General features: G+C 42.0%; 1 protein-coding gene across 1 annotated transcript; it reads left to right on the forward strand.

The window, feature by feature from the left end:
* Window positions 1–478: 478 nt before the first annotated feature.
* On the forward strand, window positions 479–9,678 carry LOC133397503 (secretory carrier-associated membrane protein 5-like). The gene is made up of 7 exons (XM_061668468.1): window positions 479–683; window positions 3,936–3,980; window positions 4,076–4,195; window positions 5,071–5,227; window positions 5,879–5,980; window positions 6,500–6,617; window positions 7,779–9,678. Exons 2-7 carry the CDS (start codon window positions 3,974–3,976, stop codon window positions 7,956–7,958), a joined length of 684 nt encoding a protein of 227 aa, XP_061524452.1. The 5' UTR covers window positions 479–683; window positions 3,936–3,973; the 3' UTR covers window positions 7,959–9,678.
* The last annotated feature ends 3,534 nt before the right edge of the window (window positions 9,679–13,212 follow it).

Below are 13,212 nucleotides of genomic sequence, written 5' to 3' on the forward strand. Positions count from 1 at the left end.
CACTTAATTTGAGCAAATTAAAAAATGTGATTTCATAAAGCATGTAAACATTTTAACCCACACTCCCGACATTGATGTATTAAATAATTTAAAAATAGTGTATTTATAGTCTACACCTGTAGAATTATGGCATTTCTTATTTTAACCAACACTTTTACATAATCAGTAATAAAATCCTAAAAAGATAAATAGGCCTATCTTATTAAGATTTTTAAGGAAAAAGATGCTTAAAGAAAGTGAAATGCTCTTCCACGAAAACTGTGCCCGGGTAAGAAGAAATATTTTAGCAGACAAAGAGCAAGCATATTTTCCCCTGATTTGATATTTTTAATCTTGATTAGATTTTAATTTTTGCGGTGTAAATGTTTTCTGTATTAACAACTCTGCAGTTTACCTCTGAGTTCAGCACCATGGACAGAGAGGCGGGGCCATGAGGGATTAGAATAATCCCACCCATTGGTTTTTAGAGGAAGCTTGATTGACTGGTCAGAGGCGTTGACTACTTGAGATTCAACCAGGCCGTACAGTCCCCTGTATGTACTATAATTGACTCATCCTCTTGCTTTTTTAGATATCTGATTGCACTTAAGTGTTTTTTGCACATTCACCCAACCCTGCGAGGCCTTCCAGTGCACGCCTGACGTGTCGAGGCCAGACGGGGATACTGCCCCCTGAAAGAGAAGGTAAGAAGATTATGTCTCTGTCCATAAGTCCTCTTTACATTGCTTCCTTTTTTAGGCCTATTTCCCTGAAGTGTGGTGTGGATGCATTGTGTGTGGTAATTATTATCAGGGACATTTTAGCATGCGAGAGAGTGCATAAAATCCCCCCCATGATTTAATGGCGGCTGCTTGTCGAGCCGCCCTCCCGCTGTCAGATGTCTAAATCACACCGTGTGAAATGAGTAGAAGACTACATGACTAGTTAATGCAGCATATTGTTGCAATCCTCAAGAATGAACCAAAATATGCCCCCGAGAGGCTGTGAACAGCACAAGACATCGAGTCCAACTAATCTGGTACAACTCAAATGCAGTACAGTAAGCCCTCACTATATCGCGGTTCATTTATTGTGGATTCAGTGCATTGCAGACTATTTTTTTAAAGGTCAGTGTAGTGCAATTACTCACCTGTTCATCTATGACACAGCCAGTTTTATAGGCTAAGTGATTTAAATTTATTAGCAAGGACTCACAGAAAGTAAATTGAGCTCTTTTCCATCCATCGATCCATTTTCTTCCACTTATCCGATGTCGGGTCACGGGGCAATAGCTTTAGCAGGGATGTCCAGACTTCCCTCTCCCCAGCCACTTCATCCAGCTCTTCCAGAAGAATCCCGAGCCGTTCCCAGGCCAGTCAGGAGACAGTCTCTCTAGCGTGTCCTGGGCCATCCCTGGGGTCTCCTCCCAGTGGGACATGCCCGGAACACCTCACCAGCGTGGCGTCCAGGAGGCATCCTAATCAGATGCCCCAGCTACTTCATTTGGCTCCTCTCAATGTGGAGGCGCAGCGGCTCTATTCTGAGCCCCTCCCGGATGACCGAGCTTCTCACCCTATCTCTAAGGGAGAATCCGGACACCCTGCGAAGGAAACTAATTTCGGCCGCTTGTATCTTGGATCTTGTTGTTTCGGTCACGACCCACAGCTCCTGACCATAGGTGAGGGTAGGAACGTAGACCGACCAGTAAATTGAGAGCTTCACCTATCGGCTTAGCTCCTTCTTCACCACAATGGACCGATACAATGTCCACATCACTGCAGAGGCTGCACCGATCCGTCTGTCAATCTCCCGTTCCATTCTTCCCTCACTCCTGAACAAGACTACAAGATGCTTGAACTCATCCACTTGGGGCAGGATCTCATCCCGACTTGGAGAGAGCACGCCAACCCTTTCCGACTGAGGACCATGGTCTCAGATTTGAAGGTGCTGATTTTCATCCCAGCCGCTTCACAATCAGCTGCGAACCGCTCCAGTGAGAGTTGGAGATCATGGCTTGATGATGCCAACAGAACCACATTATCGGCAAAGGCAGAGATGCAATACTGAGGCCACCAAACCGTATGAATGTATGTGTGAATGGGTGAAGGCGAGGCTTTGTAAAGCACTTTGGGCACTGTGATGGTGTAGATAAAGCGCGATATAAGTGCAGTCCATTTAAAAAGGGGGACCCCCACCCCAGTCTGCCAAACCAGAGGCACTGTCCCCAATGTCCACGTGATGTTGCAGAGGCGTGTCAACCAGGACAGCCCCACAAAATCCATAGCATTTAGGAACTCCAGGCGAATCTCATCCACCCCCGGGGCTGCATTCCGCTTGGCCAGCCGATACCCATCAGCTGCCTCAGGAGTCCCACAGGCAGAAAAGGCCCGACAGGACTCCTTCTTCAGCTTGACTGGTAGTGGTAGCAGCAGACAGTCAATTGACAGAGAATACTTTTGAGACATCAACAAATAAAAATACAGTCACTGAGCAAGAGAAGGTTCCCAGTAATATGGTAATGCCGATACCTTTTTTGACAATTGTCCAAATGATGCAGAGTCCTCTAGAAATTTAGAGCAGTTTAAATGACTAATTGAACAATAGTCTGGTACCTTGACCATTGTGCAAATGGCACAGAGACTTCAATAAATGTATGCAGTTTAAAGTGACTAGTAGTGCGATAATCTTGAACCGTGTCAATTGTGCAAATGGTGCAGATGCTTCTCAATCACATGAGTGGCCAGTATTGGTTAACAACAGATATGCAAGGAGTGCAGAGTGGCGAGAGTACTACAGTGAGTGCACGAATAATGTAAAATTTGTCCCGACAGAGATGTGGCAAATATCTCAAGACAAAATTGGTAACATGTTACAATGGAATTGTAAATTAACTGTTTAAGAAGTTTACGGCAAGAGGGAAGAAGCTGTTGGAATGTCTGCTACTTCTAGTTTGCATTGTTCCATAGTGCCTACCTGTGGAGAAGAGCTCAAAGAGGTGGTGACCAGGATGTGGAGGGTCCAAGATTTTGCATGCTCTTGTCCTAGTTCTGACAGTGTGCAAGTCCTCAACAGGTAGATAGGGGGGTACCGAGAATTTTTTGAGCAGTTTTGATTGTCCGTTGCAGTCCGAGTTTGTCCTTTTTCTGTGGCAGCACCAAACCAGACTGTGATGGATGAACACAGGACTGATTCGATGACTGCTGTATAGAACTGCCTCAACAGCTCCTGTGGCAGGTTGTGCTTCCTCAGAAGCCGCAGGAAGTACATCCTCTGCTGAGCCTTTTTGACGATGGAGTTGACGTTGGTCTCCCACTTCTGGTCCTGAGAGTAATTCCCAGGAACTTGAAGGTCCCAATGGTTGTCACAGGTCCGTTGGACACTGTGAAGGGCAGCTGTGGCGAAGGATGCCTCTTGAAGTCCACGATCATCTCTACAGTCTTCAGCATGTTCAGCTCCAGGTTGTGTCGGCCGCAACGCAGCTCCAGCCGCTCCGCTTCCTGTTGATACGCAGACTCGTCACCGTCTTTGATGAGGTCGATGACTGTGGTGTCGTCTGCAAATTTCAGGAGTTTGACAGCTGGGTGTGTTGAGGTGCAGTCGTTCGTGTAGCGAGAGAAGAGCAGCGGAGAGAGGACACATCGTTGGGGCACCCCAGTGCTGGTGGTGTTCCCCACCCTCACCTATCACATTGCATCGCACAATAATGTGTGAAATCGTTATCGTGTCATAGTTTAGTGTCATATCACATCGTCTAATATTGTATTGCATCGTAATCGTATCGTATCGAATCATATCGAATTAGCTCACCTCTCATTGCACTGTAGGATATCATATTGTATCACATCACAAACAGCATCGTATTTGCATCGTAGGGTATCATATCGTATTGTATTGTATTGCATTTTATCCTCTTGAATCGTGCCACAGCTTGCCATATCTTATCTTCCTTGTGACAGGCTTAAGTGACTGGATTGGGAGTGCATCTCATATTGCGATGGCTGGTAAGTACTAACATGCCCCTACTACAATACACTGCTTATGCATCTTTCTCCTGTCTTACCATGTAGTTGCATTGTCTCTGACATTCATTTCGCAGAGCCCAACTTCCCGCCACTGCCTGGCTTCATTCCGCTCAAGCCCTGCTTCTACCAGGACTTTGATGAGATCCCCGAGCAGCACCGCAGCTTGTGCAAGAAAATGTACCACCTGTGGATGTGTGAGTGTGGCTAAACGTTTCAAGAGCTTCATTTAAGAGATTTAATCATCTCAATTTGCCGTCTCCTCCACTCATGAGAAGACCGAGATGCTTTACAAGGATGCTCCTGCAATAATAGATTGTCCAATGTGTTTCTTTTCATTCGCTCTGGTTTATTTGCTAACAATTCACAGTGCCAAGCAGATGGCCTTGTTTTTCTTGGGGGGCGAGGGGTGGGGGGTTTGCGGGGGCATATAGAAACAGAATTGTGTCACTTTTTTTTTTTTTGGCCTTCATTGTTTTATGACACCATAAACAAGCAATGGAAAAAGGTTTGCTATAAAGCGTTTACCACACCAAAGTTAAATTGAAAACTATGCTAAGCCATTGTTAGATTTGCAGTGAAACAGTGATGAAACTCTACGTAAGAAAATAAAATTAAACTTCTAAGATCGAACGCTATCACCACAAAAAAAGTAGAAATGACAGCAGTCCATATTTTGGGATGAATGTTTCAACAGCACCGCAAAACACCAAAGAAAAAGAAAAATGCCCAAACTAAGTCCTTTAAAGTTCACTAAACTGAGCTCTGTGAGACACTCATCTGTGCTCTTGCGTCATACTGTGTATTTTGTAATAACAGCAGTCCATACTTAATCATAAATAATAGTGTAAATGGCTCACCAAACCCTCCAAAAGCCAAAGAAAAACCAAAACACGTACCCAGATTTAATCTTTTGGTGTGTGATGAAATAAATAAATAAAAAAAGTCCAAAGTTCTGTGTGACTTTAGAGGTATAGTTTTACTTTAAAGTGTTGGTTGAATTCTGATTTGTAGCATCAATTTGATCGAAACTAGGCAGCTGTCCCCCCCCCCCCCCATTCTCTTTTCTTAGTAAACGGCGTCACGCTGGCAGTCAATCTTGTGGGCTGCTTCGCGTGGATGTTCGGAGGAGGGGGCGTGACCAATTTTGGCCTGTCAATCATATGGCTGCTGATGTTCACGCCCTGCTCGTATGTGTGCTGGTTCCGGCCCATTTACAAGGCTTTCAGGTAGACATGCAGTTTCTGTACACCAAATGACAAGCAAACAAAAATCAACACATTGTCGAATGAATAGATACATAATACCGGAGCATTATTATAATTACAGCCCTTGTATGTGATCTTATTGACTGTCACAGGTTGTGGGCAATGGAAACTAGTCGAGCATTTATTCAATATGATTGATATCTAGTTTAAGGTTTATTACGAGAACGCTCTTTTTCCTCATTAATAAGACAATTCAGTGCAATAGTGGAATGACTGTCTTATTTGTAATGTTTTGGCCACTACAAGTGCCCCTTTAGGCTTACTAGTATACAATTAACTAGTAAACTATTGTGTTACACGAGTAGCACTACAAAGATCAACTAGTAATCACGTGTCACACACTAGTAGCCTCTTGGACTCTACGAGTGGCACCAAAACATCCACTTGCTGTTTTGCCTTATGAGTTAAATGTACGTTACTTGTAGTATTGCGGGGTGTTAGGACCACTATAGTCCAGAAGGGGACACTATTGCACAAATTTAAGTACACTTCAGACACCTCTCACACTTTCAAGTCAGATATGAATGCCACTAGGCTAAAATGTACAGTACACACAGGTATTAAATAAATGTAATTGTAACAGTAAACCTCTCAATCATATTTTCCCCTCAGGAGTGACAGTTCGTTCAACTACATGCTGTTCTTCTTCGTGTTCATGGCTCAAGTGGGTATCAGCATCATTCAAAGCATCGGCATCCCGGGATGGGGAGTGTGGTAAGAGGCAGCCTAAAAGTAGAGCCCCATTTCAAATTATAGCCCAAAAAATTGAATATAGAATAAAATAAAAGTTATCTAAAAGTGTTTAAAGCAGACCATATAATCTGCTTTCCCCAATGAAACACGCTTTTCCCACAATGTCGGCCGCCGCCATTAACATGACAGTGATGGACCATTAGGAATTAGCCTCGTAGACGTTTTATGACGGCTCTGTTATTAGATTTTTAGAGGCCGTTAACGAGCACCTGACTCGGCCCGACGCCCGCAAATGAATCTCGTGACGACGACAGCCATCATAAACTTTAGAAATGTCACCACGCGCGGTTTGGATACACGCCTGTGTGCGTGGAATGCTGCAAAGTTTTTCATCCGCTGCTACTTTTAAGGCCACTAAATGATTGGCATTTGCCGTCCAGATGGCCAAGTGGGTGCTAACGATAATAATATTGTCTTATATCAAACCATGAGTCATTTTTATGCATGAAACGTTTTTTTTTTCTTTTATCCCCCTTTCAGCGGCTGGTTGGCCACTATCTCCTTCTTCAGTTACAATATATTGATAGCTCTGATTATGTTGGTGCCTACTGTCATGTTCACCGCCGTGGCCTCGTTGTCCTTCATCGCCCTCACTAAGGTAAGATGCAACAGTTTTTACAGCAAACCTTTCATATTCATTCTGACTATTTTCTGTTATGGCCCGCAGTCCCACTTCATCCTTAATGCACCCGACATTCTAAATGAGTACCAATACAAGAGCTGTATTAAAGATTGTGCCTTAATAGCGTATCTGTGATATGGTTTCATCAAAATACCCCAAGGATCAAGAATTACACCGCAGTTATCTTGGTTGAAATCACTCAGTTTTGGAGGGGCGGCTCTGTTTCATACAAATGAGCCATTGCTCACCCCACACCCCTCTACAGCTGAGGCTACGTCTTGTACTAGCCTATTGTGTGAAGGAAAAGCGACCCCTCTTTTATTGATTTAATTGTATTTTCACTCATGGAAGCAGCACTTCATCACCATGCCGTTAATTGAGACTTGTCGATTAGTGTCCAGATCATTGCATGTGGCGCATTGCAGCGGACGCATGGCCCAAAAAAACTAATATTCCCCATCTTCATTTCAACAACTTGAATATTCCAGCATATGCTTACTATTACAAGCTAACTCTGACCTGTGCTAACGTAGCACTTTTGCTTACCTTTCGGCTTTGCCATGACAGTGCTTCCGTGTGGCTTGAAAATGTCAGATCCTAGGCCAGCGTAGCTGCCAAGTCACAGGTGGAGACTGTTCTAAATTTTGCCAAATTGTGACGTAACAAGTCTTCACCCCTCCATGTCCAGACTGTAAAGCCACTATTTGCGACTTTAATCATGTCCTTCTTCCCGGCCAGACACTGGGCATTGCTTAAAAGTGGGCGAAAATAGCCGAAGCCACCATTGGCTAATTTTTTTGTCTGCTCATGAGAGTGATTGATTAGCCCAAAAATGTTTTACATCAGTTTTGGATGAATGACATTTCTGTCAATATAAAATGTCAAGCCTTCAAGAGACGAGCAACATTGAAGTGCACACTTCAAGCACATCTTGATTGCTTTACTTCAAATCCATTGTACTGGTGTATCAAAGCAAAATCATGAAAACTCAGAATATGTGATACAGCTCTTGTATCGGCCCATGAGATTGACGGACCAGTAAGTGTATTTTATGGTGTGGAAAATGATGTCACAGGCCCTGTAGTAGTCCTAGATTTTCATAAAGTAAGAGACCTTGTGATCCCACTGTGCTTGCAGATCCACAACTTCTACCGCGGGAGCGGGGGCAGCATGACCAAAGCGCAGGAGGAGTGGACCACGGGGGCCTGGAAGAACCCTCACGTCCAACAGGCCGGCCAGCAGGCCGCCATCGGGGCGGCCAGTGGCGCCATGCAGGATCAGTACCCGGCCCCGCAGTACAACGACAACCAGATGTAAGACACAGGTGACGCATTAGTCACACTACCATCGGGGCCAAAGTATGAAGAGTAGACTCATTCATCAGCTCGCTCAAGTTTGAAATGAATGATTCAGAGTTTTCAAGCCACCTCATCATTTGGCCAACAAATAAAAACCTTTTTTCCAACTTTTATATATTTTCACATGATTTAAAGTGAATCCAAACATATTCCCGGTTTGGCATTCGCGAATTTGCCAACTGACAGATTTCTTATTTGGGACCTACGCTCCATTATTAGCTGAAAAACTCACCTATTGGCTGCTTTTGTGCTTAGGCCAAAGCATTTAGCGCCATCTGGTGCCATCTTTGGGCCAAAAACTGTTGAAGTGAGTTGAGGAGCTTCAAGTAGAAAAAAGTAGTCTTTCTGATTTTCACTGTTCACGGCAGGGCTCGGTCCCTAACACCTGAAAATAGCGGGGTTCACTGTAATTGGTGACAACTGCTTGTGCTGTTCGCACATCTGCCTCACAGCTCTGAGGACCGGGGTTCAATCCCCGGCCCCGCCTGTGTGGAGTTTGCATGTTTTCCCCGTGCCTGCGTGGGTTTTCTCCGGGCACTCCGGTTTCCTCCCACATCCCAAAAAGATGCATGGTAGTTTAATTGACAACTCTAAATTGCCCGTAGGTGTGAATTTGAGTGCGAATGGTTGTTTGTTTCTATGTGCCCTGCGATTGGCTGGCAACCAGTTCAGGGTGGACCCCGCCTCCTGCCCGATGATAGCTGGGATAGGCTCCAGCATACCTGCGACCTTAGTGAGGATAAGCGGTACGGAAAATGAATGAATGTCAAAACTATAGTAAAATGTTTTGCATTTTTGAATGAAAAGCTGAAAATAAATCTAAAAGTTGTATTTTTACAAGGATAGCTGCAAAAGCAAAAGCCATAAAGTTATAGGAATGAAGTTACAATATTGCTAGAATAAACTTGTAATATTTGTACACAAAAAATATTTTTTTTAGAACATGGAAAAAACAGTTACGAGAGAAAAAAGTAATATTTTTTTTTACAAGAATAGTCATTTAACATAAATAAATGTCTCAATAAAGTCTAAATATTGCAAGGAAAAAAAAAATACTTGCACGATAATAAAGTCTATCCTTGGAAAAGATGCTGGAATATTTTTCAACGTATGAGAGTCATATTGCAAGAAAAAAGTGGAAGTATTATTTTAGTTATTTATTATTTATTTTTTAAGTATTAGAGGACAATACTGTATATTATTTTAAAACAATGTTGCAGTTACAAGAGAATAAAGTCCTGGTAGCAAACGTTGCATTTAGGTTGATGTGGGAATTTTCATACTTCCTCATTCCAATTACAAATTTATTCTCGTAACCTTATTATTTTTGTAAAATGTTTCAGTGAACTTTTTTCTCAAAACATTATTTTGTCTGTGTTTCTATTTATTTATGTTTTGGATAGTCATTTTCATTGGTTGTGTTCTTTTCGTTGTGGCTCTATTTAGTAACTGAACCGTGACCATCTGCATTATTGTTGGTAATATTTCGAACTATTTTAATTTTAATCCTATTTAGTCTATATGTAACATAAACATTAATGTAGTTTATTACGAGACTTTTAAGGTTTTGTTTTTAAAATTGTCATTCAATATAGTTTGTGATGTTTTATAAAACCACATGTACAGTATAGCATATGACCTGCCTCTTGCTATGTGCCTGTTTGACCACAGGGAAGCGTTAAGGGTTTTAGTATGAAATATTAAAAAAAGAAAAGAAAAAATGTTGTTATTGTCTCAATGTTGTTATTGTCTCAATGTTTGTCAGTCCATTATTTTTCTCATTTGTTTTCCTCTTCGATTAATATTCTAATGAGGCTCCACTTTGTTTATATATTATTTATTACAATTTTTATGCTTTCATATTCATTTCCAAATTGCATCGGATTGTGCATGTGTACCTAATGTCCACTCATGCAAATATCATGATAATAATAATAATAAAAATGCCAGAATTACTACTCACGTCACACACCCATCAAGGGCTATAAATACACTGTACCTTGCACTGATCATGTGGAGCTCTCCTCTCCCGGTGTAGTGAAATAATTAAACAACACGGGGATGACAATTTACAGCAACGGGTATTCCCACAGGAGCCAAGAAGCGCTTTAATTGCCACGCGCGTGCGCATGCACACACATGCACGCACACACACACACACACGGAAACCTCCAGAGAACATCTTGTCAGTGGTATAGAAGATAGTCACCGATTAATAACAAATCAAGAATGTGCTGGTGCATTTCTTTAATGGTTTTCTGTTAAGTCCGTTAAACAAAACAGCTGCATTCACGTTATAACAAAATCCTCATTTAATGTTAAAGTCCATGGAAAGTGTAAATAAACGTCTTATACGTTAGACACACTACAGAGAAGCGTGTTATTAACAACCCTGACGACCGAAAAGATGATTTCGAAAATCGCCAATTATATAAAATGGGGCTTCAAATTTGTAAAAAATCACGCCACTGGCTCTCCTCTCAAACACTGAATGTGTGAAACCACGGCCCATTACAAAATGGATGCTACTTATGCTTTTTTATGCTTATACGTTCCTTTCCAACATGTCTGAGCCAAAACAATATCCAGTGGCTGGAATATATCCCACCATGTCGTCACAAGGCTTGACCAGCCACCAGCTAGCTCAAGTGGTAACAGGCTTGAGCCTAGTATATACTGTAGTAAGTATTAGCAATTGTGCCAGATAACAATTGATGCAAATGAAGGCGCTCAATTTTTTACATCGTCAGGGAGGGGGACTTATGGCCGATGCCAAAGTGCATCACTGGGCAAATTCAGGAAAAATGTGTGAAAAACCATTTAACGCTATAGCTACATAATTGCGTACTACATAGTTCTCAGTCTTTGTACGTTTTCAGCAAATACAAACAAATCTCAGATTTTACAGGGCTTTTAAACATGAAATCGATGGCAGTTCTTTTAAATGGTAACATACTAACAGTCGCCATGGTAACTTGTAGTAAGATTGCAATTTGCGTACAGAAAGTGCTGAAGTCGATCTAAAAGGATTTTACATTGTGCCCTGTAAGTAGAAAATGAGAATATTTAAAATGCTAACGTAATCCATGTATCATTTGTTCTTTCCATTTTCAATTGGAAATTAAAAGAAATAAATAAATGAACACAAATGACAACGACGTTTTTTATTTTTGTTTTTTTAAATCTAAAAAACAAAAACAAAAAGCTATATTTTTCATATTTCAGTTTTAGGCTCAGAACAAACATATGAAATGCACAAATGGGCTGAGAACTGAATTAGATTTTTAATTGTTCCGGTTTTCATGACCCGGAACTTGGGTAATGAGCAATATTCAATAAATGTTAGCTTGTTAGCCTAGTTGTTATGCTGTTTTTCCATTGCCAATTGGAATGCTAATATCTCCAAAAAAAAAAAGAATCATATACAGAAAATGTTAAGGCAGAAAGAATCCCAATAGTAAAAACAGAGGATCAAATGCTAACCTGTTATCAGTTTATCTACTACCAAGAAAACAAATTAATTAAAGAAAGCGCTTTGACAGACTCAGGAATATACATCATGACTATTAAACCGTAGTCTGGTACTAATTCAAAAGCCTCAGGAGATTGGATAAAATGGTTAACACGCTAGCAGTTTGTATGCAAACTTGTATCAAAAATAGCAACAGGTAGCACTAAGGCAGAGCCATTAGAAAGAAGAGGGAACTGTGAATACCTTGTCACATCAAACACACCAGACAACAGCTAGCAACAACGGCAGAGCACAAGCGTCTCCTGGATTTACCTCTTCGCAAAGGAGACAATTTTATTCACGAGAAGACTGAGGGCAGAGAGAAAACGGGCCGCTGCAGCAAAGTCGAGACTGTGGAGTATAAAACTTTAAAAGTCCGGGACTAACAGACAGCAACATGGTAAGCTATTGTTAGCGCTTGTGTTTATTTCTATGTGGCTGCCTGTGTGTCCACTTTTAAATCAACCAGCGGTGGTTTCAATATGTTCTTTACTTGCCACACAGCAGCACTATATAGTGTGGTAATGCTTAATTCCCATGTGAAATATGTTACAGTGACAGCATTTAGCCAGAGAGGACTGCAATGTGGGCATAGGAGCATTTGGAAACGCAAGTCAATTCAGTGAAAAACAGCTTCCAAATGACCATATGAGGCGATTGATGACTGTCCAAAGAGAACATACATTTTGGACTTCTACAACGAGAGCTTCATAAATACCCAACTGTTTTGTCAAATGGATGACAGAGGACATGTAAAAATGAGGCTTCGCTAAGGCACACTCTGAAAGGTAGATTGGCCCACCACGTTGTATTGTTGAAACGATACATTTTAGGATTTTTAAAGTTTAGGATATCTCGCAGCACAGTGAATACATGAAACATGTCCTGGGAACGCCTCGGGATCCCTCCGGAAGAGCTGGATGAAGTGGCTGGGGAGAGGGAAGTCTGGGCGTCCCTGCTAAAGCTACTGCCCCCGCGACCCGACCCGGATAAGCGGTAGAAAATGGATGGATGGATGGATGTCCTTAAGAAAACTAAACAGTATTTGTACTTTGTTGCTTCACACTACTGCCTTCCATCTTTTCTTTGCATGGTTTCCTTGTCGCTTTGATAGGTCTGAAGTAACCTTCTCAATAACAGCTGTCTAACTTTTTTTGCTCGTATTATCCCTGTCAGAGTAAGAACCCTATGATCTTTGAAAGGCACTTACTGTGTAAGTGATTGCTCCACAGGGATGCTGAAGTAGCCTTGCCACATTTATTTTGCTGTACTTCTTTTGCTTTCAGTACAAAAAAAACCCAGAGGTTGTTGCTTTAATGGAGAGCTCATAAAGTTAGTGGGAGTCAACACTGAAGTAATTATGTTTTTTTCATTCAATTACATAGAGGCTGTCAGAGAGAATTCTTTTCTTCATGATCCATCGTGAGCAGATTTAAGGGGGCTGGCATGAGGCTGCGAATGGGCAAGTGGTTGGTGATGGTGGGGGATATTTTCCCCTACTAAATGTGGCCATGTATGACCTAAAGTTGACAGAACACAGAGGAGCTTTTTGTTCTACGTCCCATGGGAGATGTGGATAGAGTGCTCTTTCATGCGGTTGAACAAACACGCGGGTTGCCGTCTGGACAACGTCTGCCAGGCGTGCGCCTGACACAGGCGTGCATTGATGCTTTTTTAAAGTGTTGCACGAGACCGCAGTGCA

This window comes from Phycodurus eques, chromosome 2, assembly GCF_024500275.1.
Source record: "Phycodurus eques isolate BA_2022a chromosome 2, UOR_Pequ_1.1, whole genome shotgun sequence".
NCBI classification, from domain to species: domain Eukaryota; kingdom Metazoa; phylum Chordata; class Actinopteri; order Syngnathiformes; family Syngnathidae; genus Phycodurus; species Phycodurus eques.

Bases quoted from the DNA above. Each gene is read 5' to 3' on its own strand.
- LOC133397503 (XM_061668468.1), top strand. The intron at 5,228-5,878 runs GTAGACATGCAG...TTTTCCCCTCAG, and splicing joins CCCATTTACAAGGCTTTCAG to GAGTGACAGTTCGTTCAACT. The intron at 5,981-6,499 runs GTAAGAGGCAGC...TCCCCCTTTCAG, and splicing joins ATCCCGGGATGGGGAGTGTG to CGGCTGGTTGGCCACTATCT.